Source organism: Dermacentor andersoni, chromosome 4 (assembly GCF_023375885.2).
Source record: "Dermacentor andersoni chromosome 4, qqDerAnde1_hic_scaffold, whole genome shotgun sequence".
NCBI lineage: Eukaryota > Metazoa > Arthropoda > Arachnida > Ixodida > Ixodidae > Dermacentor > Dermacentor andersoni.
Window position 1 is genome coordinate 159727626 of NC_092817.1, and position 26049 is coordinate 159753674.

A 26049-nucleotide genomic window follows, 5' to 3' on the forward strand; every position below is an offset into this window, starting at 1 on the left:
GGTGTCACGAAAGCCCAGTGACACGTTTAGATGGGGTGGGCTTCGCGCGGCCGCGTATGCCCTCGGGGTTTGTGGCAATTGGGTCTTTTTTTTTATTGATGTCATTAAGCGCACCCTAGTGAGACGTATGTTCCTGCGCTCGTCCGCTTACATTAAAGAATGTGTGTTTGTTACTTGCCACGTGCGAGCGATGGACACGCCTCGTTGATATCTCCGATGACTTCCGCAATAAAGTGTTCAAAATCACATCTGGACGTCATCACACAGCGCCCAAGGAGGAATTAGTATGACGTACCCAACAAGTGTGTTGGATTCGATGTCTTTGTGACGGCGCCACGTGCATCACGTTTCTTTCCACCCGCATCGCTGGAGAAGCGCGGTGTCAGTGACGTTGCAGCTTTGATACAAGGCGGGATAAAAGTTGTTATTCGCAGCTGTGCTCGTATTTCTTTTGCAAACGAACGAAGTCGGCCACCCTGTTGATTGGTGTGTCTAAATAATTCGACGAACGACTGCGCTTCTCATCGCAGAATGCATGTGCTAATTATTAGGCAGCCCTCTCTTGAACTTGCTCTGGAAGCCCAGCGAGAGTACGAAAAAAAAAAAAAGCGGCATTCATCATGAGTACATTCAGGCGCAACACGCCAAGCAAGATAGAGTGATTTTCCGAGGAGAAGCACTTATGGCACATTTCAGCCAACTAGCCGGCACTGCTGCAAGGAATCAAATACGCACCTTTTAGGAAATGAAATGATGACATTATCTGTAAACGAGCTAGACTGAGTAGATTATGTTCTTGTTGACAATAAGCAAATGCAGTGTTCTGTTTGTCTTGTATTGTGTGGAACTAGCCGAGTAGATAAAGGAGAGGCAAGTCGGTTTAGTTATGTTATAATATATTCCAACGCTTGGAACCAAGTAATTCAGCAATTCGAAATAGAAAACAACAAACCACAGTAGAATTGATGAGAGGGAGGGAGCAATAGGGAAAAGAAAGTGGAAAGGCACTGCACGTATACTATTAGACGGGTCAGGGGGGCTGGAAAGACAGGAAGAGAGAAAAGGATACGCACAGCACGACAGGATAATCACAGCACAGAATCACACTTAGCACATATTAATGCGAAAAGAGTTTGTGAGAGATTGTTGTCCTTAAAATTTATAACGCCTTCGTGGTATTCTACGTTAGCTTGTGATGGTAACAGCGTGAATAGAATGACGACTGAGTGAAAGGATACAGGACGAGTGCTAACTCACAAATAAGTTTACTGAAACATACACACGAAGGAACATAAGCGACATAGGCGATCACATGGCCAAGCAAGGAACGCACGATCAGGCCACGTGGACACAGGGAACCTGTTACCCTATCGAGCTATCTAGGTAAATTATTTCCTGCTGAGAAAGATTGATCGAAGGCTGGCTAATGCACCACGTGCCCTTTCGCTTTATGTTGGCTGCTTTCACGCCTATTCTGGTGGATACATGAGTATGCTTAAACGAAATTGTTGTCTCTTTGAGCAGAGGCTTACACTTACATTATCGGCAATGGACCGACACTTGCGCGTAATCATTCTTGTCCAAGGACAATTCATGCTATTTAAGTCTTCCATTGAGCACCGACCAGTTTGCCCTATGTACACTCGCCCACACTTGAGCGGGAAAGAGTACACCACATCGGTAGTGCAGCCTGCATTCTTAATAACATGGTTCACTTTGCACTCCCCATTAGAATTACGTTATGCTCCACTTGCTCGCCTTTGGACCACCGAACAAATAGGACTCAATTTTGCAGGAGCCGAAAAGACAACCTGCACCCCGTAACGACCTGCAAGGTTCTTCAGGCCATGGGACAAGCAGTGTGCTTAGGGTACAACTGCCACGTTCTTACTTCTGCTTTTTCTTTCAGCCTCCTGCCTCCTCGAATTTTTCACACATCTAATCAACTTCTCACAGCTGCCCGTTATTAAGCTACCTGAGTGCCCAATATCCTCCAGCCTGACTACCTGACGTGTGAAGGCATCACTCAATCCATGCCCAGATGTTCTTACCAGGGCGGCCCGAAGTGCGGAGATGCAAATGACATTTTTGACTGCTTTTGAATGACCTGGGGTGAAGTCCAACACGGGCTTGGGAGAACTGGGGAAATATTCCCAACAGACATGGTCGTCTGAAAAACGTAGTCTGAGATCAAGGTATTGTAGTTCATACTCTTTTGCTTACTCCGAGGTGAACCTGAAACCCTCACCAAGCTCACTGAACGGACCAATAATTTAGTCCAATTTGTTGGTACAGTCGTCTCTGTTAATTAGAAGAAAAAAAATTATCAACATATCTGAACGTCTTGATGGCTATGCCAGAAAGACGCCGGTCTAATGCCACATCCAACTGCGCAAAAAAAAAAAAAAAAAAAACTGCTACTCAGGATGGGAGCCACTATGCGTCCGATACAGATACCAGCCTTGTGTTTGAATAGTAAGTCATTCTATTCAATCATTGTCGACCTCAGGCAACATGACAAAAGTTCAAGTAAACTTTGAACAGCAACACCACATTTTCGACAAACAGCATTTCATCATTCTTTTCCGTAATGCATGCCTGGACGCTGCGCATTAATTGCTTGTGAGGACTCACGAGCAATTAATGTGCGTACAGTTACTATAGACTATCGAGAACAGTCGCGCGAAACGCATTCAAGGATTTCTTTAAGAGCAAAATCATAACATACCGCGTTGTTTGTCATTCCAAAACGGAATAGAAAAGAATTCTTGAATGCTGCTCCTAGCTATAGCAAAAAAAAAAAAAAAAAAATGGAGGACGCTTAAGCTTCGCTTTTAAGAGTGCAATGCGATAGCATTCAAAGAGCCTTGACTGCTTCTTCCACTCCGCAGAAACTGCAGTTTATGTAACCGTAACATTTCCCGGGCAACGCTGGCGACGGACGCTACGCACGAAGGCGAGCTTTCTGGTAGAAACGCCGCCTCTTGTGTGAGCCAATCTCGCTGATTGAGCACAGCCGAGCCGAACGATTGCATAAGTTTCAAGTTTTTGTTTGTGCTTCGCACTTCTAATATTTGAGTCTGACAAGATTTAACATAAAAGACATGCGCTGTCGCTGTTTTGTTTCGGGACATTTGTTTGTGGGCTCTCAAATTTCCTAGCAATAACTTTGTCAAGAATGAATACAAGGTATGGACTACTTTACTGATAGAATGGTGTGGCAATATAACCCGCATATACCTCATGTCATGTAGGAAAGCGTGGCTTATACTTATATTTAACATATGCGGGAGTTTTTGCTCACGGAGATGCCGGCGCCGGACATTTACACCCGATTTTATGCAACATGGGACTCTTAACGCTATTGCGCTGATAACCAGGGTATCTTCATGTCAGCAGAGTTCAGATGGTATGCGAAGGCAGAGTGGTGAGTGCAGGTGGTCAATAAATCCTGTTTTTTTTTAAATTTGCATGTTCCGCAAAGAGAATTTGGCGTGTCGTGCCAGAACACCAAGTGCTCCCGCTGCATATAATGTTGACAGCAATATCAATTCTTGACCGCCGTGTTCGAGAAATGAGCGAGTAGCGTCATCAGCTGTCTCGTAACCTATGACGCCTGAGTGACTTGCAACTCACTGAAATGTGATTTGATGCACTTTATGGGCCAGAAGTATTGATCAGGTTTCTTATCTCAAACACCAGTTATCCATGTGGTCCACGCGGCTCAGCTGATAGTACTGACCGCAGTGCTGCCTTCAAGTCCACAAATGCGGAGCAACTTCGAGGTTGTTCTTGGCTGACTAGAATTTGTTGCGAAGAGATGCAAGGTCTGTAGCTGTCGATGTTGTCGGAAGGCAGGCCTTGACAGTGGTGGAGGTGACTATCGCTGGAAAAAATGACCTGTCAGACCGAACATTTAGAGTGACTGAGCTATCAGTATAAGCGTGGACATTGCGAAGGGTACTCTTGATACAAATTGAGCAAAGCTAGCTGTTTAAGAGCAGGGAATGACAGCTTGGGTGAATTGCACTCCATGTTGAATCAGGCAGCAATGAGGAATCAATAGTTTAATTGCGGGAGTGAAGCGTGGTGGACGGCCGGAGCAATGAGCAGAGATCCTAGTCCAAAATGATGTATGCAATATTCATGAAGGTAGTGTGGTGGGATGATGGAAACCGGCTCATGCGACGAGCCCAATGTGCACTACCCGCATTTCGCGGCAATGTTTGCTTAAACTGGATGCAGTTGTAATTGTTACCAGTCTTGATGCGCATTAAAATAAAACAAAGACGGACAATGAGACCTCGAGCATAGATAACCTCTACTGTATTAGATTTTTTTTAGATTGTAGATTTTGTTTTTATTCGGGTATTTTGAGAAATGCTCACAAAGAGAGGCAAAAAGCGACTATCTGTCTCCAGACTGGGCCTACTTTGACGGAACCATTTTGTCGTTCAAGTGTTGGTCCGTACGGGAAGTTAGCGTAGAAAGAGTGCCATGTAGGTTGCCAGCATTACATCGACATTACATCTCCAAGTAGCCCCGCCAAAGAAATTGCACGGCTGGTGTATAGTGGTCAGGTGCTGTTCTAGGTAGGTCACATAGCTGATATGCCATAAAATACGTGCATAATACCAAGAAATCTTTCAGTCCTCTTGTATTAAACGATCATTCCGTTGACAGAGAAGCCGTGGGATTTCATTGGTATTTAAACGTAAACAGAGCACTTTTCTCTGCTGATAGTTTCAGACCTTGACTGCGAAGGTACACTGCTGACAGATTAGCAGCCCTTTGAAGTCTTGCAATATCTGAGCATGTGTCTCCCCTGTCGTCCCTGCACGCATGTCGTCTGCGTACATTGGTTCCTTGAATGTAGTTGGGGGATGTTCACTGATGCCGATGTGTGAGGTTGAAGAGGGTCGGGCTTAGTAACCCAACTTGAGGTACACTCAGACATGTTTAATGCGTTGGAATTTTTGGCACACACAAAGGCCCACTTAAGGAAGTAGGTAGACATTCACCGAAAGACTCTCAGAAAAAATTAACCGCCATTCCACTACTGTGAAGAGGGGTGCAAGCAAAGCTCGGGATCCGCGGCTCTTCATTGTCGTAACGCCTCGGCTTCGTGCTCCCTCCCGGCGAGGTCGGATCGTCGACGACGAGCACTCTCTTTAGCGAGTTTTGGGCGGCGTTCATCAAACGCCGAGTGTTCTGCCCCCGAACGCACGACGCGCTGCCCGCTTCCACTGTCGTTCCTTGAACACAGCCTGCTCTTCGGCAGAAGGAACCAAACGCGGTCTCCCCATCTGACTGCCGGGCCTGAACTGGCGGGAAACGGCGGGCGCGAGGCGAGCGAACATGCAATCCCAACCTTTCCCTCCTCCGGAGGGAGGAGACCCCTGTGATTGGCTTGCGCCTTGTGCTGCGTCTACTTCTTCATGCATATAAAACCCAGCTTTAGAAGGCGCCTACGATGAGCTGACAGTGGCTGAATTGCATTCGCGACCTACACGCGATCGCTTCATTGGAGCTGTAGTACGGTTCAGGGATGTCCATCGGGCACTCCCTGAATAACCAACATGGATTGTCATGCTAGATAAATTGGCAGCATTGAAAAAAATTTAATATGTCGTGCCAGCAAAATTCTTGTTGACATGTTTTATCTTTTGTGTATTGTTTTTGTATGTCAAAGCCGGCAATAAAGAAAAAAAAACAGTGGCTGAATCGGTTAGCGTGGTGGTGTCGGAACGTGGATTACGTTGGTTCGAATCCGCACCCCGACAAGCAGTTTTTATTTTCGCGCGGTTTCAGTTTTCTCATACGGCAACGCCAACACCAACGCCAACACGACTGAAGCAATACAAGCTTGGCTTGAGAATTGCCTATTATATACTGTTCTTACATCTAGGAACGAAGTGCCAGATATACATTCGCATAGTGTTTGATGGTGGACGCACAAAACGATATTGACCACATTATGAATAGATGAGCAGACCTATTAAAATCAAACCATGGAGTTTGGGTAAACGAGTAAAGAATCGCTCTTGGCGGGTGATGATGCCTATTTTTATCTCATTTGCCACGAAACTGGCCATTGGTAATGGGTGGTATGAAGTAAGTTTGAGAGAACATCTGCGATGCTTCAAAAGCGGGACGAAGATTCCCGATTTGAATTCTTCGATAATAACTTACTCCAGCCAGTTGTTGGATTGCGCAACCTTTGATGGGACACTCCTTGACTTTGTTTATAGCGTTCTCTGTTGCCGTGTTTATTATGCCGAACGCGTACTTGCTGGTAAGCTTCCTAGTTCTTTTGCTCGATGCGAATCAATATTTTTCCTGTACAAATACCTGAACACTCTCCCAACCCATTTACAGTTGTCCGTATTCCCCAGTCATTCTTCATAATTCATTTTACTCTGAGCTTCCCTCACTTCAAAACTTGTGTAGCCCATATCACCCTGCATAGCTTTATTTGTAGTCTTCCCGTGAGCGCCCAATGCGAGGCGTCCCACTTACCTTTGGTTGCCATCGAGTCCTGATTTTAGCCCTAACTTCGAGCAGACAATCACATTTCGAAATGTAAGTATTGGAACGATTGCACATTTACACGTACCCTGAAGCACCTCGTACCAATTGTACCGCTATAGCGCTCTGTGTTTCATTATGGTCGCATTTCTCTTCCGATTTGCCAGTATTGTTTTTGTTGTATTTTCATATATCTATTGCTTTCGGTTACCTATACTCAAAAGTATTTGTACCTGTTACCCCAGGCATTTTCTGACCCGATTGACACTGTAGGTTCACTGTTTTCACTTAATACTATAAAACCTGATCTTCTAACGCTAAACTTTAATCCTAAATTCTTACATTCTTGTTCACAGATATTAGCCAGATGTTGCATATCAGTTTGTTAGCAAGCAACACCGTGTCGACCACATAAAACACGTCAAGAAGCTGCTGCTCTACAATGGTACACGCCTATTTGTATGAGATATTAAACTCGATATTGATTCCTTCTAGGGCCCTTTCCATGATTTTAAACGGCACTTGTGTGGCTACTGGAATATGTAATTTGAAATGGTCATCTTATATTTGGTTGCACTGTTAGTAGTGCAGCAATTTCTGTCCTTCAAGAGCAACAAATATTTTCAAAATGAAGCATGTAACTTTTCAAAGGACTTCTACCTAATTGGGAAATCATATTTGTGTAACATCTGGGGAGCTGTGGCTGCGCAAAAAAAAAAAAATGCTTCCAACGTTTATTGGGCAACATCCTTTCCCCCAAGAATTACCTAACATTTTTTGGTGCCTTTGTATTGTTGCTTGTAAATTTTCATAGCAAGTAACGTTAACGTACCTTACTAGTTAACGGTATTTATGGCATGATGTTGGTCGGTTATGTAATACGGGTGTTTTTCAGGATATTTTCATGCAGGTACACTCCTATAGGAGAACATGAATGCCCCTCCACGGTAACAGAGCCTGTAGCAGATATTCTTGTAGACAGAACCGACGGTGCCGACAAAGGGGACAACGCTCCGAATGGCTGTGTATTGTGCTGTGAATTTTATGATAAGTACACATTCTTATATACTGCAGCTGCTGGGGCTTTCAGCTAAGATACTGCCAACCAGTCTCCTAATCTGTGGATGTTTTCTTGCAGACTGAATGACTGCCTGGAATGTGGCCAAAGTGCCAAAAAAGTAAACCACCGCAGGAAAAAAACGCCGCAACAATAATGCTTTACCCAGAGTTCTCTGGCAATGTAGCCACAAAACATGGAAAGCAAATAGAGGCAGTTGCGCATGCTGAGCTCTCATAGAAAACAGGTTTTTAGTTAGAAAAGCAGGTACGGTAGTAAACCAAAACCTTCAGTGGTTTTCGGCTTGTCCTGATGGCATGATTGACAGTGCACATGCCATTGTTGAAACAAAATGGCCATATGTGCGTGACATCACACAGCTGATTGGACATGGCAAGTATGATATCAGGCTGAGCCAGGATGGGACACTGGTGCCAACAGAAAATATTTGAAATGATTATTAGAATCAGGTTCAATTTCAGTTGCTATGCGAGAAGCCACCTGCTTACATAGCCAAGTATATGCCTCGTCTAAAGAAATTATACTTTTCTGAATTGCCTCCACACCAGGTAGACATGTACAATGATGGAAATCTAGATTCACCTTGCCAGTACTGTATGATCTGTAAAATTTTAACTATGCCAAATAAATAAATAAATCTGCCTGGATATCTTTTGATACTGCACTGCAGTACTTGAGAAAAGGCGTGGGGCATAGGAAGGTTCCATATGATACATCAATGAAGATTTTCAATCCATTTCCCCTTTGCTCATCTATCTCATTCAAGATTTTAACCGCACCATAGTGGCGCACAAATAGAATGTGAAGACATAGAATGAAAGCAAAACAAGCAAGTCTGTATATTTTCCTAAGAGCATGGCTTCTTGATCAGTTCGAACTTCATGTTGCAGAGTACTGCACATTCAAATACCATGTCCCTAATAACTTTGTTAGACCGTATGGTGATGCGTGCTTAAAAATTATATAAATCTTAAGCCAGTTGATTGCACGCTTGGCACGAATCGGAACAGGGGCAATGCGCCTTGTGCTCGGCACTTCTTCATCGCTAAGTTGTAGTTTTTCCTGAATTGTAATGCAGAAGTTACTTTGCACGCATGTTATGCAACGTGCCCAAATTTTAGTGTTTTAGAATATTTTTTTTATAATGAGCACATGCTTGCTTTAGACAAGTGTGATTTTTACAAAGGGAAGGTCTTGCAGAAAGAGGCCCGCCGACTCAAGAGTGGGAGGAAGACCTACTGTTGTTTCCTTCTCTCCACTTAGTATTTCTAGCGCAATAAATAAGCTGGCGATGTTTCCTTCAAGTGAGAATATTTACCTTTGCTTCAGAGTCAACGTGCTCTAGTCCTTTCTACAAAACCCAAAGCTCCATCTTTTTAAGGTTCTGTCAGGCAGTAGTCTGCAACTTCTTAGTCGCAGCAAGGTGGATGTCACGCTGTAATTATTTTTTACATGCAATGACGCAGCAATTCGCTGAGAAAATTCGCGTAAACACGTTTTCCTTGATGAAACGATGTTTTAATATTACTGTTTGCTCTGCTAATGAAGCGATGTTACAACATTCCTGTTCAAATAAACAAGTGGTTCTTGTACGCTCCAAGGTCAACAGCCTAAAGAAAACAAAGCCATGATGAAACACAAGAAAGGCGTTTTAGGTATTAAAAGGGCTACGATATGGGTGAACATCGAAATAGGCACTTACGGGCTTTTCAGATGTTGGAATAACATGGTTGCATGCCCATAGTTTCTGCTTTTAGTTAAGTATAAGCGGGGTCAGGACGTCAGGAAAGAAATATTAATTCTTTTCTCAACCTCCGGTCTCCTGTGATTAGCACTTAGAATGCATTATACGCGAGGCTTTGTCTTATTAACGCGATAGCGTTGAAGAGACCGTGTGACAGAAAATACTGTGTCGGTGTCCCGCGTCGGACGTCGTTCTGACAAAAAACTTCCGAACCATACATACCCAGGCCCGCCATGTGACGCAAAAAATTTACTGAACTAATTGAATTTTATTTACAATACTGTAAGCCCTTCCGGGCTGTTACACGCAAGCTAAAATACGTGGAAACATCGTAAACTACGACTTACAACATACAGATATGACAGCTCTCGGATTGTAATTCGACCTTGCGAGAAAACATTATTATGTTACGGGAAAACAAAAAAAAAAAGCTATTTTCCAGCGTTTCTACAATTCACAGAGCGGCCGCGGCGTCCGCCATATCAAAATATGGAGTCCCTCGTACGGTGCATTAGTTTTTTTCTGAGGAGGCAGTTCATGATGGTGGGCAAACCACTAAGTATTTACGCTGTTGCGTGGTACGAGTGCTTACCCTAGAACGCTGGATCTGCTGGCTAGGCTTGTAGCCATGAAAAGGTCTGCGAAAGATCGTCCTCTTTGTGGATGCCGGACGGGTTTTCTATAACAGAAGACAGAGTAGCAAATTGAGGGCGGTAGCTAGACGTGGTCGATTTATTCTCATTTAAAGATGGTTATCACCCACAGGAACTGGCAGGCGCAGTGTCTGGGCCGCAGTGATTTAGCGGTGCCTTTTCGGGTGGTATCCCTGTTTGCGCTTTTCAAGTAGAAGCAACGCTCCGCTCGGGTTCTCAGCAGGACCAGTGGGTCGTGAGCGACGGAGGACAAGAGGGGCACAGAATCGAGCGGTAGGCATTGTTCTAAAAATGAGTATCCTCCTGCGCGGAGATGACGAGGGGTACTGATATAGCTAAACTAACGCTCGCGCGCTGCATCGCGCTGCACGCTAACACCATCATATTTTAGGTCATAGCCGGATGCTCTACCGATTGAGTCATATGCGCACACATACACAGAGTCAATATTTCTAAACATTATGTTTTGCGCAGCACTCATGCCCCCTGTGAGTGGAATCGGCACAGTTTTCTCTCTCGTTTTCAATGTAACGCTTATTCAATTCGTAGCAACTTTGATACACTGAAGGGCAGTGTAAATGCTGCCCGTCAGCCCCTATACCTGTACAAATCTCAAGCCATTATTCTTTCATATATTACGAGTACTATATGCCGTGTTTGCTCGAAGCTAAAGTTTGGCGGCAACCCAGATATTGCAGCGGAGCGTTCCTACATGAGTCCCGTGAGAATTTGCCTATTACTGATGTCATCACTAAGAAAAGTGAATTGAAGAATATTGGCCCACAGGTACAATCTATTATTCGCACCCATAATCTCATTCTTTCAGTTTTCCCTTTGCACTTGCATTCTAGGTTTGCACTTTCCTGCGTATATTCAGAACTTCTTGCTTATTCGACGCAGTTCTTGATGAAACTCTTATTTTATTTAGACGAGTGTACCTTTGTGGCTATTGATTACTTTCCAGCGCATCACAAAATCCTGAACCGTCGAAATAACTCAGCCAGGCGTTGATGCGACCCCGCCTCTAGTGTTCCGTTGACGTCATCGTATTCTACGAAAACACGCTGACCAATGACTTTTTTCCTCGACTTCTGCCATCCAGCTTACGTTCATTACTGCATTTTATTTATTCTCCATTGCCCTAGTTTATCAGTCAAGTGTGTGACGCCGTGTAGCGTTATTAAAACGCTACTTGTGTTCAGAACCAGTGGCGTCTCTCTGAAAGCGTGGCTGCATGCGCCCATACCCGTCTGAGTTTCCATTTGGCACTGATATGGGAATTCGTACACGCTGTGGCTGCTTAGTGGCTACGGTGTTTGGCTCCTAAGCACGAGGTCGCGGGATTGAATTCCGGCCAGGCCGGCCGCATTCTGATGGGGGCGAAATGTGAAAACCCCCGAGTACTTAAATTTAAGTGCATGTTAAGGAACCCGGGGTGTTCCAAATTTCCGGAGCCCCTTACTACGGCATGCCTCATAATCACATCGTTGTTTTAGCACGCAAAAACCCAGAATTTAATGTGGTTTTGTCGTGCTAGAAGGGCACTGGAAACCTTGCGGCGAAGTATTTTGAAATAGTCTATTTTAACTCCAAATGAATTTCTTGACTACTATGAAAAGTGGTTCAGGGCCTCATTAAAGCAAAGCTTTCTCTGCCTTTTCCCTCTACTTTTCCACTGCTGCTGCTGCTGCTGTCTTGCACGCATCGTCGGTAAGCGGGTGAGAAAGTGTATAATTCATATGGTAGGGACGCGGAAGAGGCGTCTTTGAGCCCTTTGCAGCGAGAACTTTGTGGGCGTAGCCACAATGCCCTGTGAGGCTCTCTGGTCTTTGTGAAAATGCCGTCTGGAACTCCCTGGCGATCGACACAGTGCCCTCTCGACGGCGGCCATTACGCTTTAGTCCTGTGCAAAAGCATTATAGAAGCTGCAGCGCTCACTTTTTTACTCACGTGCAACAGCCCAAAGGGGACATAGTATGGTAGAAAGACGAGACAGAGAATGCATCATGTCAACGCCCGACGAAACGGGTGAATAATGGCCACTCTTCGTTCTTGGCAGCTTCCACACATAGGATGATCACGGGAGAAGATAAAGGTGCCCTCAGAAAACTTGCTTCGTCTGGGGTCTCCTCAATAAAGGAAACAGTAGCTAGTAGTGGACATGATAACAGTTACGGGTAAACTGTAAAAAGTTCAATTGAAGGTATGATACAGCAGGTTTCTGCTATTTTTGAAAAATAAAGGCCGTGCAAGTTCGCACTGTGTTTATAAAAAAAATTGGCCGTGGCTTAGCTAAGGTTAAGCCCAGGATGCGAAGCATACTAGGGTAGAAGTACTCCCAGATACACTCGCAACTTCATCCTTTACCTCGGACTCTGTGGAGGAACGCAGCTGTTTAGCCGCGTACTGTGCACGTCGCTTGGCAAGCCGAAATTCTCGTTCTTCGGCCGTTTCCGTGGCTCTTTGTAACTTGCGCTTTGCGGTCTGACGAGCGGCCCTTTCCTTTCCCGCCATCGCGCTATACAACTGGCCTCGACGAGAGCGCGCCGCTCTTTTATACAGCTGTTATGACGCCAATGCCCTAGCGGGAGGAACGGGAGTTAGGCCGCAGCACCGGCTGTGCGACCGCAGGCGAGCGCAAGAGTTGAGCCCGGCTTGCAGCTGTTGTGACGTCAGTGCCCTAGCGGGAGGAGCGGGAGTTAGGCCGCAGTACCATCTGTGCGACCGCAGGCGAGCGCACGAGCTGAGACCCGGCTATGTAGCTACGCGGCCGCAAGCGAGCGCACGAGTTGAGCCTCCGCTTTTGCAGCTGTTATGACGTCATATGGTAGCTACGCTGCCGGGCGCGGCGCAACAAGGAAGAGCGTGGTTTTGCGGCTAGTATGCTTCGCATAATATACAGCGGTAAATAAATACCGCGGACGCAAAGCTGCACTAAAGCACGGCAGTATCAAGACGACGAAACACAAGCGGCTGCTCATGAAATCCAGAAGCAGCTAATTGATGTTAAAAGATGTCTTGAACGGCTAATTTATAATTGTAGTAACTCTCTTGATCAAGACATATTTTTAGCCATGGAGGTATAGAGGGACTTCACTAAGCCCTGTTAACATTACGCTAAAGGTTGGCTAACGGACATCTTGATAAGAACAACTGGAAACTTTTATTATACATTGCTCAAAATTTTTTGACAGCGTTTGCAGCAACGCCAGGTGTGTCCACAGTTACAATTCATTATTAAATGAGGCACCGAAAACTGCATAAATTTTATATTGGCGGATAGTGGTGTACAAGTAGTTCTTACAAATGCGATCAATTCTTTCTTTAGGAAGTAGCTGTAGCATGGCAATATTGTAGCATAACCTGAGTGGCCAACAGGCGCATATTTCTTAAACTAATCATTGAATTCCACCTGCAACAAATGTCCTTTTTTAAATAAAAATTTATTTTTTTTGCATGCCAGTGCCATGCTGATGCACATGTTTGACTGAACAAAAGAGGTCATCTCTGCATGAAATGAATCGTTGTTGTCAGAATGTTGCTCTGCTTGGGGTCCTGAGAACTGAAATAGTTTCCATCAGGGAAAAGGTTTTTCAGTGATGCTGCAGCAAAGGCAGAAATGACATCATTTCAGTTACAGGTTGTAGATAAGCGTAACGCCAGCATACAAGACACAATGCAGTGCTACAATGAATTCATAAAAAATAGATAGTTCACACCTGAACAAAACACTCTGGACATTACTGTATCCACCAATGAAAACATTTTTTCTGATGTCCATGCATCGCTTAAAAGTGAATTTTAACTTAGTTTGTGGGGGCCGCTCGCAAAATATCACCCTATGTTGGCCTAGCATCACGCGGAAATAATGGTCAGTTCTTCGCCGTACAACACATTAAGGAATTCCACAGCACATGGCATGTTACCAGAACCGAAAAATAAATCAGAACAAGCTGTTGTAATTTTCTTGATAAAGCTGTACGGATTACCTCTTCCTGTAGTGTCGTGAATGCATTGCAAAATGTGAAATCGTGACCATGTGACAACGTGAAACTTTCTTGCATAATAGATCAGAAAATTCGCAGAATGTGTAATTAACGAAAGCGGAAGATAAAAGCAAAGGTTGCCGCACATGCATCTTTAAAATGATTGCTGTCGCAGTCATAGCAGGCCAGGCTGACCGGAAAATGTTTCTTCTTAGTAGGAGAGCACTGGCTGCCAACAAAAGCTTTCTTTCGCGAGCCTCGTATGAAGGTTCTTCACACTGGGCTCAGGAAGTGAAAATGTGAAAATCGGGACTTCAATTAGTAATATGTGCCGGGGAAGAAGTTTCGCTCCTATTAAACGTAAATGTAAGTACTCCTTCCTCTTCACCCCCCCCCACCCCCACCCCATTAAGGCCTAAGAAAAATCTACGAGCCAGATTTTGTTGATTTTTGATGCACAGTGATCTTCTAACACTGTAACTCCTTTGTGAAAGCTTTAAGAACATGACTTTATTATTTCGACATTATGCACTGTCCAGTGGTTGCCTGCATACTTAAACGTGACATGACATAGGGCAACCAGGTACCAATAAAAAAATATTGATAAAGTATAACAAAGCACAACTTTTATGGATATATTCTGAGTCAATCACTTTTGTTCCAGCTGACCATAACTGGCCTACGACCATGACCGGTAAGGCGTCACACTAGATTATATGTCATACATAACTGAAATTATTTATACGTGAGCAAACGAAAATTTTGCCCCCTGTTTTGGCAGTGATTATTTCTTGTTTGCGTTACAAAGTGCAAAGTCATCTGTAGAAGTAACAAAGCCATCAGTCCATCTATAGCACTTAGGTAATTCTTAGCACCTACGTTAACTATATAACAATTGAGAAGCCACTGTACACCACAAACAGTATTCAAGTGATGGCCCATGCTGAACAATTGCACACCTAGCGAAAGGTCAAACGTGGCAGCCTAATCAGAGGGCCAAAGCAAATAGGTTACTAAGTTTCTAGCACCTCTAATTGATAGTAGTAAAACAGATGGTAAAAACGTAACGCTTCGATGGTGTTTGCCGATAGCGGCTGGCTGAATATTATTTAATTTTGTTTTGTATTAACAATACAGAGGGCACGTTTCTTTTCAAGCGTAAATCGGATAAAAGGTTTATGTCAGCTCCACAACTGCACTGTTTCACTAAATATTTTTGTAATATGTCAAGATTTAAAAAAATACTGCAAAATAATCTGCGTAATTAACTTGAGAAACTATGCACGTTATACAAAGTGGTACCTCGAGTCCCAGCCGTAACTATTGGCTCCAAAGACCAAAGGTAAGCTTCACAGGCTTTCCCCTTCCTGTACAACATTTCTGTGTACAAAACTTCGGCATATGGTCACTTTGGTGAAATGTCTTCAGACCGCAGCGCTTCGGCATTGAGCGTCGGCGTCCCTCAGCGTCACCAAGCAAACGAGCACAGCAAAGGAGGAAAGAGAAAACGCGGTGCGAGAACGCCGGACGATGAAAGATAGCGAAGAGAGCGCGAGGAGGAAAACTGGAGGAAGCCACCTTGAAGTACCACCAGATGGCGCTCACGTACAGGCATCCGCGGCAGGGGGGCACCGGCCGTCCGGGGAAAGAAAAAGACGACTCGAAAGCTCGCCTTAGCCCATAGCATACGCTGCAAGCGTTTCCCGGTGATATTATGGTTGCAGAAGCTGCAGTTGCTTGGAAGCGGCAACACTCTGGCCGATCTATATATAACTCCGCGCGTCGCGGTTCTGAAAGTCGGTGCGCGGACTGATGCGATGGCTCTACATACCGCGAAGTACAAACACGTATAGAGCTGCGCTCAAATTTCGCATTAGGGAGTATCGTAATCGTCAGTGATTTTTTTTCCGCTCGTCCCTTGTCCCGGCAGGCGCTCGGCCGCGTTTTAGCTGCGCCTCGGTAAGGCCAAATCAAAACCCGCCGAGTGACTCAACGTGCTCGCTTGCCCTCGAGGATTTCATAACTGGAAGGACTGCTCAGCATTTTATTTGATACACTCATTTTATACACGCATTACATGGCGTCACTTGCTGCGCACTTGCTGGCTGCGCTGTCACGTGCCGAATGAAGCACGCACTAGGCACACCTTTAGTCAGCCAGAACCGTGGGCTCACCGTGGCGTCGGGGAAGCGTGCCCGTCTCGCACCACGGAAGCTCGGGCTCGATTCCCACCCACATTAAATTTTGCAAAATTTCCTTTTCAAAACCATTGATTCACTTTGCTTACAGGAACCTTCATGAAGAATTTGACGCCAATTTGAGCATTCGTAGCGTCGTTCTGCTTTTTGCGCGTTCGGCCAGTTTGACGCTCCGTGGCGACGACGCCGGATTTCCCCATAATGGCGCATATAGTGCGTTCGCATTAAAATTTTAGGCAAAGCGTCTTTGGTTTCCAGCCGAGGCCATCTACAATTTCACAGCTTCCAACGCAAAAAAAAATTACTTCACCGACGATTGCGATAATTGATAATGTACACGCTGTGACTGCTTATTGGCTATGGAGTCGGGCTTCTGAGCACGAGTTCGAGGCATCGAATTCCGGTCACGTGCGTTGAGGACCCTGTAATGAGGGGCACTGCGAAAGCAAGTGATCTAACGTACAAGCGGCGCCACAATCTCGGCATGTTGGATGAGGGCGTTCGATAAAGTGGCTGTTGGAATAAAGACTAGGGTGTCATCTGGTATGAAGCATGCGGAGGAATAGATGCCTGTGCTCTAGAGAGCTTCTCATGGGGAAGCGGGAATACCATCCTGCCCAACCGATAATGTTTGATGATCTCATTAAAAGTGAGGAGACCGTCCACAAAGACCTCTAGATTGGAGTCCGAAGATCCCCCAGGCTGCCCAGCGCGGTGAGTTAGTTCGCGCGCTCGGACGTGGGCGATCTCGTTCAGGTTGGCCACGGAGGCCAGATGTAATCCGAGGTGAGCCGGAAATCAGGTGATTGTGTGAGGAGAAATAGCCATATGAGCTAAAATACGAGTTACTTCAGCTGATACCTATCCGGACGCAAAGGCCCTGGCCACTGCTCGTGAGTCTGTGCAGATCTGTTGCTTAATATCGTCAAGGACAGCGTGGGCCATGGCTACCTGCTCAGCCTTAGCGGCAGTGGCGTTCCTTATAGAAGCGGAGTGGAGAACAGAACCTGTGCGATCAATCGTGACGGCCGAGAAATTGGCCGATCTACCGTAGTGCGCCGCGTCTACGAAGCATGCAGACTCCGGGTTTGCACGAATGTCCTTGAGCAGTGCTTCACCCCTGGCCCTCCGCCTCCCCGCGTTGTGCAGTGTGTGCATGTTGCGGGGAAAAGGAGAGACCGTAATGTAAGCCCTTTGTTCCTTATTGAGCCTACGCTGTCGTTTAATTGCAATGAATTATTCTTCCACTGAAAAGCACTGTACAAGCGTCGTACGCATGTTTTCGTGCTATCTGAATTCAGTTCAATTCAGTTTGTTTACCAGATAGTACTGAATGGCTACCTGGGCTGAAAGCTTTGTAGACAGCTCGACAGAGGCCCAGGTAGCCGTTACAAGACAGATACAGTGGAACGGCAAGAACAAGATACTTAACAACAATACATGATGTGGAAATTTAAGCATATGCTGAAAACAAAGCCAGCAAATAAAAAAATATAAGCTGAAAATGAGAAGAGTGCGTCAACAATACACAAGAAAACATATAGAAATTTCAGGATCATCATCATCATTATCATCATCAGCCGGTTTTATGTCCAGTGCAGGACGAAGGCCTCTCCCTGCGATCTCCAATTACCCCTGTCCTGCGTCAACCGATTCCAACTAGCGCCCGCGAATTTCCTAATTTTATCGCTCCACCTAGTCTTCTGTCGTTCTCGATTGCGTTTCCCCTCCTTGGTACCCATTCTGTAACCCTAATTGTCCAACGGTTATCTAACCTGCGCATTACATGAACTGCCCAGCTTTGAAAAGCGCTCAAACTAGATTCCCAGTATTCAAAGTTTGCAATCTGTCGCATAACTTTTTTTGCAATTTTATAACTTTTTGTATGCTCGTTTTAGTTATTGTTAGCCAGACCAAACCACAATTATTAATTCGAGAACCAAACAATGCATAATGCATTTAACTTTATTATTTACAGGTAAGGCACGACAACGCGACATCGCACCACTGCCTGAAGCAAGGTATATGTTTCAAATGTGCGAATCCCATGTAAAATTCGAAGGTAGTGTTACGTCGAATAAAGTGTGTTCCTCAACTATTGCCATGTCATCGTTACCACATCTAATGACGTGCTCGAACCTCATAAGCTTGTTTTTGGCCCGGAAAAACAAAACTTTTGTTCTTGAACGAATAATTTTGAGCGACTTTGATGAAGACCAGCTGACAAGTTTGTTAGGTATATGATTATAGTCAGCTGCCATTTTGGTCGCGTCAGGACCAGAAAGAAGCACGGTGCAGTTATCTGCATATATACATGAGCTTTACTGTAGAATCAATGTTAGGTATACGATTTACGTAAACATCAAACAAAAGTGGTCCTAATACGCTTCCTTGCGGTACGCTTGTCGTTATTGTTAGTAAGGTTGATTTATGCGTGCCGATAAATACATACTGGCTTCTGTTGGAAAGGTACGATGTAATTAAAGGTAAAAGTTTACCACGTATTCCACAGATCGATAACTTATGTGCTAAAATTTCATGCTCAAGTGAATCAAACGCCTTGCTGAAGTCCATGAATAAGGCTACAGTTATTAGTTTCTTTTGGATGTTTATTATTACACGTTCTTTTTATTCTAATAAGGCTGATTTGGTTAATCGTCCCTTGAGAAAACCATGTAGTGATTCTGAAAAAAGCTGTATCCTCTGAAAAAGGCTCTTGAACCGATAATGCAAGACTATTTCAAAGGCTTTTGCAAAGATAGGTATGATCGATATCGGTCGGTAATTTTTAGGGACGCTTTGTCTCCGCATTTCTATGCAACAGACACTCTTGATCTCTTCATTAGTCTGGGATGGCACCTAATTCTACCGACAAATTATATATCTATGTAAGTGCTAGCACTGTGCATTCAATTATTGTTTTTATTGGCCTCATTTGGAGGTTGTCGATATGAAGTGCTCTCATATTCTTTAGAGATCTGAAAGTCTTACAGACCATTTTACCTAAGGCAGCTGGGCGCCGCCATATGCATCATACTAGCGCCACCTGTCGGCTTTCACCGGAAGTGTCATTGCCGCGCCATGCTGGGCTGTTAACTGCGCCGGCAGTGCCTTTTGGCAACGTGTTCGTATGAGGTGTGCCGACGTTTGTGTCTGTGAATTCCTGCGGAATTTTTCATCTTTCTGCTCGCGAGGTCTTCATCGCTGCTAGGAAATGGCCACAGTGGCCACGACGAACAGCAGCACGCAGCCAGGAGCCAGCGGGACCCGCACATTGTCGGCTGGGGATACGATCCACATCGGTGAGTGTGTGCGCTCAACTCGCAATGTTTTGCGCGTCAATTTTGTGTAGAATCAACAATGCATGCTGTGTTTCATCGTTCGCTGTGTCCGTGATCGCGCAGCCAGCAATTACATACAGGTGCGTCTGTGAGTTGTACTTTGAACGGGAGTGTTAGCAGCAGCTGTCAGCTCGCACGTTTGTGGCGGCGCGGACACCGCATCTTCCCATCGCTCGCTATCCTGCTATGAACAATATCTTATCGCATGACTGGGCTGCAACCAAGCTGCTTAGGATCGCTTCGCGGCGGTGTCCTACCGAAATCTTCGTTCTCTGTTGCAAGTGCTTTCCACTCAGACATGTGCGGAACGACGCAGTTTGTACTGATCTGTGATCGCGGAAAGCCGTCTAGCCGTCCTAATAATCCGCCCGCATCGCTGGCGTGCTACGAAGCCTCATCTCGCGTAATAAATGGAAACGATGTGGGAACGAAGCGATATCTACCGTCTCAGAAAAACGAGCACTCCGCGGTAGCCCAGTGGCTATGGTGTTGCGCTGTTGGACTTAAGGCCGGCCGCAGCGTCCACTGCCGTGCGTTGTGTTCACACTAAAGGAGCCGAGCTGGTCAAAGTAATCTGGAGTACCCCACTACAAACAGCATTTAATGTTTTAGTGAAGGGAATGTAGGGACGTTGTAGTCTGAGCCACGGGCATGACAATGTCGCCTCAAGTGCATCTCGCAGTTTTTTAAAATTAAATTATGGGGTTTTACATGCCAAAACCACTCTCTGATTATGAGGCACGCCGTAGTGGAGGACTCCGGAAATTTCGACCACCTGGGGTTCTTTAACGTGCACCTAAATCTAAGTACACGGGTGTTTTCGCATTCCGCCCCCATCGAAATGCGGCCGCCGTGGCCGGGATTCGAACCCGCGACCTCGTGCTCAGCAGCCTAACACCATAGCCACTGAGCAACCACGGTGGGTTATCTCACAGTTTAACACATATGAGATCGATGATCTGTATTCTCCCATCGCATGTTCCCATTGTATTTGATAACCCACCGTGGTGGCGTAGTGGCTATGGCGTTGCGCTACTAAGCCCGGGGACGCTGGATCAATTCTCGGCCGCGGCGGCCGCATTTCGATGGGGGTGAAATGCTAAAATGCCCGTGTACTGTGCATCGGGTGCACGTTAAACAAACCCAAGTGGTCAAAATTAATCCTGAGTCGTTCTCTACTGCGTGCCTTGCAATTAAATCGTGGTTTTGGCACGTAAACCCTCAGAATATAATTTTTAATCATTGTATTTGTTGCTGCAGTATATGCAAATATTGTGCGCAAGGAAGCTTGATTAGTTATTCTTACAGCGTTCTAGTTTTAGCCTGCATATTCACTCACTGATTGATGTCACCTATTTTTCAGATGGAGTGACTTACGTGCACCCAATGTTTGTCAACAGCTGGGTGGACGATGTCAAGGCGTGGCCAAGTGTGTCTAGTGCCCACATTGTGTGCTACCTCATCAAGAGCAAGGCGTGTGACCTCAAAGAAGCTGAGACATACAAAAGCCTAGACTCCTACAATTTTGTACAGAGTGGCTGGGTGGGCCAGGTGCTTTGTCACAATGTTAACGCAGACTTAGTGTACCTCAAGGCGGATGTTCGACCATCGCAGGCCATAAATCAAAAGCCTTGGACAGCATGGGCTTGCGTAAGGCACACCGGACAGGTGATCACTGCTGGTTGCTCGTGTATGGCTGGGAAAGCAAGGGTTTGCAGCCATGTTGGTGCACTATTGTGGAAAGTCGATATGGCTGTCGCCTCGGGAATGACCGGCACATCATGTACTGACCAAACAGCTCAGTGGAACAGGGGAACAAAGAGGAATGTGGAACCTGTCCTGCTTGAAGATATGGACTTTAAGCTGCAAAAACGAACTTTGGACTCCGAAAACAAGGCCCCAAAACCCACACGAAAGTTTCATCACTTCGGAAATGATGTAGAGCTGATGAACCACATTGGGAGGAAACCATTTTCAGATCTCTTCAACATTCCTGGTGAGGGCACATTTCTTCCAACATGAAATGAGTGCAGTTGTATTAAGTGAAATTCCTTAAAATTACAGCGGCGGTTGTTCCTTGAAACCCTATATTTTTTGCCACTGTATGGCACCAGTATGTTTTTTGGCATCGACACGCATACGTTAGGAGACTGACGGGTTATTTGTTGCCATTTATTTAACCTAATGGTAATGCAGATTGTGATAGGTGTTGGTGCCTGTCAAATACAGTAGATATCATGTTTGGTTATTGCACATCATTATATATACAAGTGGTGTTAGCCGGCACAGTGCAGTGTGAATTGTGTGTAATCGCTTCATATCTTGCAGGTACCTTGCTTCATAGTACATTGAATGCGGCTGCTTGGGACCCACGTGCTACTGATCTGCCAAGCCAGCCTCGCCACTCACATACAGACCCTTTGGAACTCCCGAAAGGCTGCGACCCTTGCAGAGTATTTTATCAAAAGTTTGTTATGCTTTCGAATGAAGGACGGGCTTCCCTTGAATTTGCCACTAGGGAACAGGGGTGCCCGCTATGGCGCATGGCCAGGCGCCTTCGCATAACTGCATCAAATGTGAAGCGGGTTCCTAAAAGGGAAAGCACTGATCCCTCGAAAGCTGTTTCTGCGCTTTGAAATCCAGGCTTTACCGGTAATGCTGCCACAAAGTATGGGCTGAAGTATGAAGCCATTGCAAGAGTAGCATTTACGAGGAAGACTGGTTTGGCTGTAGCGCAGTCGGGTATGGTAGTGAGCAGTACACATCCTTGGCTGCCTGCAAGCCCTGATGGCATCTGTGCTGATGATGCTCTAGTTGAGATCAAGTGTCCCACAGTTTCAGATTGCACGGTATTAATTGAAAAGGGAAAGTATGACGTTAAGCTTGTGAATGGGGAACCTGTGCTTTGTCCAGGTAGCAAAAATGGTTACTATGACCAAGTGCAGTTTAGCATGTTTTGCTGTGGCAAAAGCACCTGCTATTTTTATGTGTGGTCGGCTGAAAGTGATGTCATTGTAAATGTGCCTATTGACACACGGTACATTGAACAGAACTTGAAGAGGCTCAAAACATTCTACTTTTTGCATCTCCTGCCTCACCTTGAGGACCTACATTATAAAAAAAAGCTGGCTATGTGCAAAAAGTATGACGAGATTTGCGATTTGTGATGATCAAGTGAAATTTTATTTGTTCATAATGTCTGCTTCATTGGACCCATCCAAGTATATTGAATGAATAAAGAAACATTTAACCACATTTTAACACCTTGGCTTCAAATCACTTCCATAAGCTTCACAGGTACGAAACCAGTGAGGTTACAAAAAATTGGCAGTGGCTTAGCTCGGCTATGCCAGGATATACGTAGCGAAAGCTAAGGCATAGCATGGTTAGCCTTGGTTAATCTTGATTGCAAGTCCAGGTTGCAAGTCCCGGCCAATAAAGCTTTCGCTTTAAAACGACCTTAGATAAGTTTACCCTACTCACTTCTCAGAGTGCTTAAGGCTAAATTAAAGTACATACGGGACATTTATGCTTTTGTCTGTTCGTTGATGAGCGGGCGTTTAAGGTTACAGAGTCCTGCACAAACAAGCACAATTTTGCTGGCATACTTTCTTGACTTGATGGGCAGTACTTGCTTGAAAATTCTGTACTCTTCCACTCCACATGTCTTTACAATGTATTTGTCTGATGCCCTGCCTCCATACACATCTTACACAAACATTATAAATCCATTTGGTGCTATGACGGTAAGAAATTTCATCGTGTTTGCACCCTTGTATTGGCTGTAACTTTGGGATCTGGCCATCAGTTTCTGTGGCCTTTGCATTAGTGCTTCAGTGCAGTCGAATATGCATGTTGTATGACTGTACTCGCTGTTTCTGAAACTCTCAGGCATGCTTGCCCGCAACCTTGAGCGGGGAAGCCACACAACAACTTCTTGCATGATCTTCACCAGGTCGTCCAGCACTCTCGAAAATGTTCTAGAAACATAAGCTACAGAGACCTCGAACCGTCTTGCTAAATCTCCACAAAGGCGGCCAAGTCTAAGCCTCATGCGTGTCAATAACAGCTGGTCTTCGATGGTCAAGAGCTTGCGAATTGTCTTGTCTTGAGTCTTCAGTGCTGACACGAGCTTGTCAAATGCAGCCACAGAAATGCCAGTGTAAAAAAGAATGTCATCACTGGTCAGTGTTCAATAGGAAATAGTTCTCATGGTCATAGAAAGTCTCGTGCTGGTGTAGGAATGGTCAGCTGGTGGCAGTTCCCATTGTGTGGAGCTATCTTTCATCACTTACAAGAAAGTGGAAAGGCATGTCATGATGTAGAACACGTTAACATTACAAAATATTACCTTTGTATTTTTCCTTGTCATGATGTGCTCGGTTTTGCTTACGTGAATCTGACAAAATGACAGTTTTGTGAGAAACTTAAACACGTCATCCGGCAACTCAAATAATCTGCGTGCATACTTACGTCAACTTCGTGATCTGATGTTAAGCTCCCACAAACTTCATTTTCTGCAACACTGCTGTCTGGAGTAGCTACACCATGAGTGAAAGCCTGTAAACAAAGCACAGCAGCAATCATCATTGCAGTGTCACACAGGAAGTAGACATGATCATGTGGAGAGGACAGTGCCTGTACACTCAAATCTGGTTCCTTATCCAATGTACATCTGAATAGTGAATTTCCAATGTGAAGGGAAACCTGCAGAAGAAATTGGCAGCTCAGTTCCACTTGAAGCAGCATATGAAAAAGCCTAGATTGTCCTGACAACTCACATCTGGTTCACAAACTGTGCCAGAGCTGGGAAACGTATCTTCATTGCAGTGAGCCTATGAAAGGAGAAACCATGTGAATGTGTGTACTTCTTAAACAGGCACCGTGTTCAGAAGCCTAGACTGGCTGTGTGAGCACTTACATCTTCATTCCCCGAAACATTGTTGAATGATGTGGTTTCTATGTGTGCTGCAGCCTGTTGAAGTTGAGTTATCTTTAAATATGACAATATAAGGAGGCAGAAGAATTTGCACGACTGCTTACTCTTTCATAATGTGTAAAGAATTGAACAGCACTTGTGCCAATAAGTGGTGCAGGAGGTCACTTACAGCTGGTTCACTTTCAAATGCATCAGTGAACACTGCAGGCTCACTGTGGGAAGTCTCCTGTTGAGAGAACGATTGCAACAGTTGGCATGGTTTTATCGTGTCTGGTGTACCTGTAAGCTTAAGCTGTTGGCATGATTGCTTACTTCTGTTTCCTGACATGCACAAGCGCTGTCTAGAATTGTCTCGGCACTATCTCCAACCTGGTATGGGTAGGACACATAACAGTGAGCACATATTCTCAGTGATAGTATGTCAAGACAGTGAATGCCTACTCACATATTCCAAACTGTCCAAAAGAGAGGTCAATGTGGAAGCTTGTGCATCATAAGTGACCTGTAAAAACACATCAATAGCTTTAAGCCTGTTGCATTGACAGAACTTCCGCTGGCCTACATAGTTATGAAAACTTCACAGCGCGGGAAAGACCTAGTTGGGGCATTTCCAGTAAGTGAAGTTACTTGTAGGCAAAACATCAACTAGCTAAGTTCTTGTTCTCAAAGACAAGCTTGTTTAACAAACGAAATATGCTCCCGTATTGTGGTACGCAGCATACTTAAATCTTTCTCGTGACTAATTGGCTACATTGTTCTTATAACGACACACACACCGGCTATTTTCCATAGTTCAATTCACTGGTATGTTCAGATTCTGACAAATTAGACCAAAGAAAAGCCTTACACTCTGTGAAGGAACCTGACGTGACTCTTCATCTCGTGTGTCTCTGCTCGTTTTTCTCTGGAATGGAAATAAATCATTATCAGCCACACAGTGACAACAATCTGTACACTTGCCTTCCGCTTAGTTGGTGCTGGCGTATTTTCGTCACGGTTCAGGCGTCTGCGCCCAAAGCTAACCTGAAATATTACGAAGCTTTTTTATTATCGCAGCTAAAGATTCGTGGCTTTTATGTGCCAAAGCCATTGACAAAATTATGAAACGCACTGCACTAGAGACGAACTTATTAATTCTGACAACCCGAAGTTGTCAGACCACCCAAGCATTAGTACAGGAGCGTTTTTGCGGTTTGCCTCCATAGAAATGTCGCCGCCTCGGCTGCGTATCGGCACCGCGACTTCGGCCTTGGCAGTGAAACGCCTTAACCGCTAGGCCACCGCAGCAAATCTATTATCGCAGTCAAGAACGGAGGCTTCGATTCAGCAACAATTACTGAGAGATCGCCACGGACAAGCGAATCGACGAAGATGTAAAAAGTTAACGTCTCACCAGTTAGATATCGTGTCCTCCGCACCGATAGCATGTAGCCTAGCTCAATTGTAACATTTCACAGCACCACTATCGAGCATGAAACTGCGGCACGTTTCCTATTCAGGTTCGGCAGAAATCGAGGGGCAGAAATAGCTACGAGCTACGGTACATGACTTCAAAGCTTTTTCACTAGAGCTGTAAAGGCCA

At 45.1% G+C, this 26049-nt stretch overlaps 1 protein-coding gene and 1 long non-coding RNA gene across 3 annotated transcripts; one reads left to right on the plus strand and one right to left on the minus strand.

Annotated features, from left to right (window-relative positions):
• The first annotated feature begins 20574 nt into the window (after window positions 1-20574).
• LOC140217395 (uncharacterized) lies at window positions 20575-23172 on the plus strand. Its single transcript, XM_072287967.1, has 2 exons — window positions 20575-21524; window positions 21857-23172. Exons 1-2 carry the CDS (start codon window positions 20915-20917, stop codon window positions 22162-22164), a joined length of 918 nt encoding a protein of 305 aa, XP_072144068.1. The 5' UTR covers window positions 20575-20914; the 3' UTR covers window positions 22165-23172.
• Window positions 23173-23592: 420 nt separating this feature from the next.
• LOC140217396 (uncharacterized) lies at window positions 23593-25229 on the minus strand. 2 transcript variants are annotated; one of them, XR_011893953.1, is made up of 5 exons: window positions 24913-25229; window positions 24780-24836; window positions 24310-24693; window positions 24002-24235; window positions 23593-23927 (listed from the first exon to the last, which is right to left on the minus strand). It is a non-coding gene; the product is annotated as an uncharacterized lncRNA (long non-coding RNA). The 2 variants fall into 2 exon arrangements; XR_011893952.1 differs by having other exon boundaries at window positions 23593-24235.
• Between the last annotated feature and the right edge of the window lie 820 nt (window positions 25230-26049).

Bases quoted from the DNA above. Each gene is read 5' to 3' on its own strand.
- LOC140217395 (XM_072287967.1), top strand. From the start codon at position 20,915: ATGTTTGTCAACAGCTGGGTGGACGATGTCAAGGCGTGGCCAAGTGTG. The intron at 21,525-21,856 runs GTGAGGGCACAT...CATATCTTGCAG, and splicing joins AGATCTCTTCAACATTCCTG to GTACCTTGCTTCATAGTACA.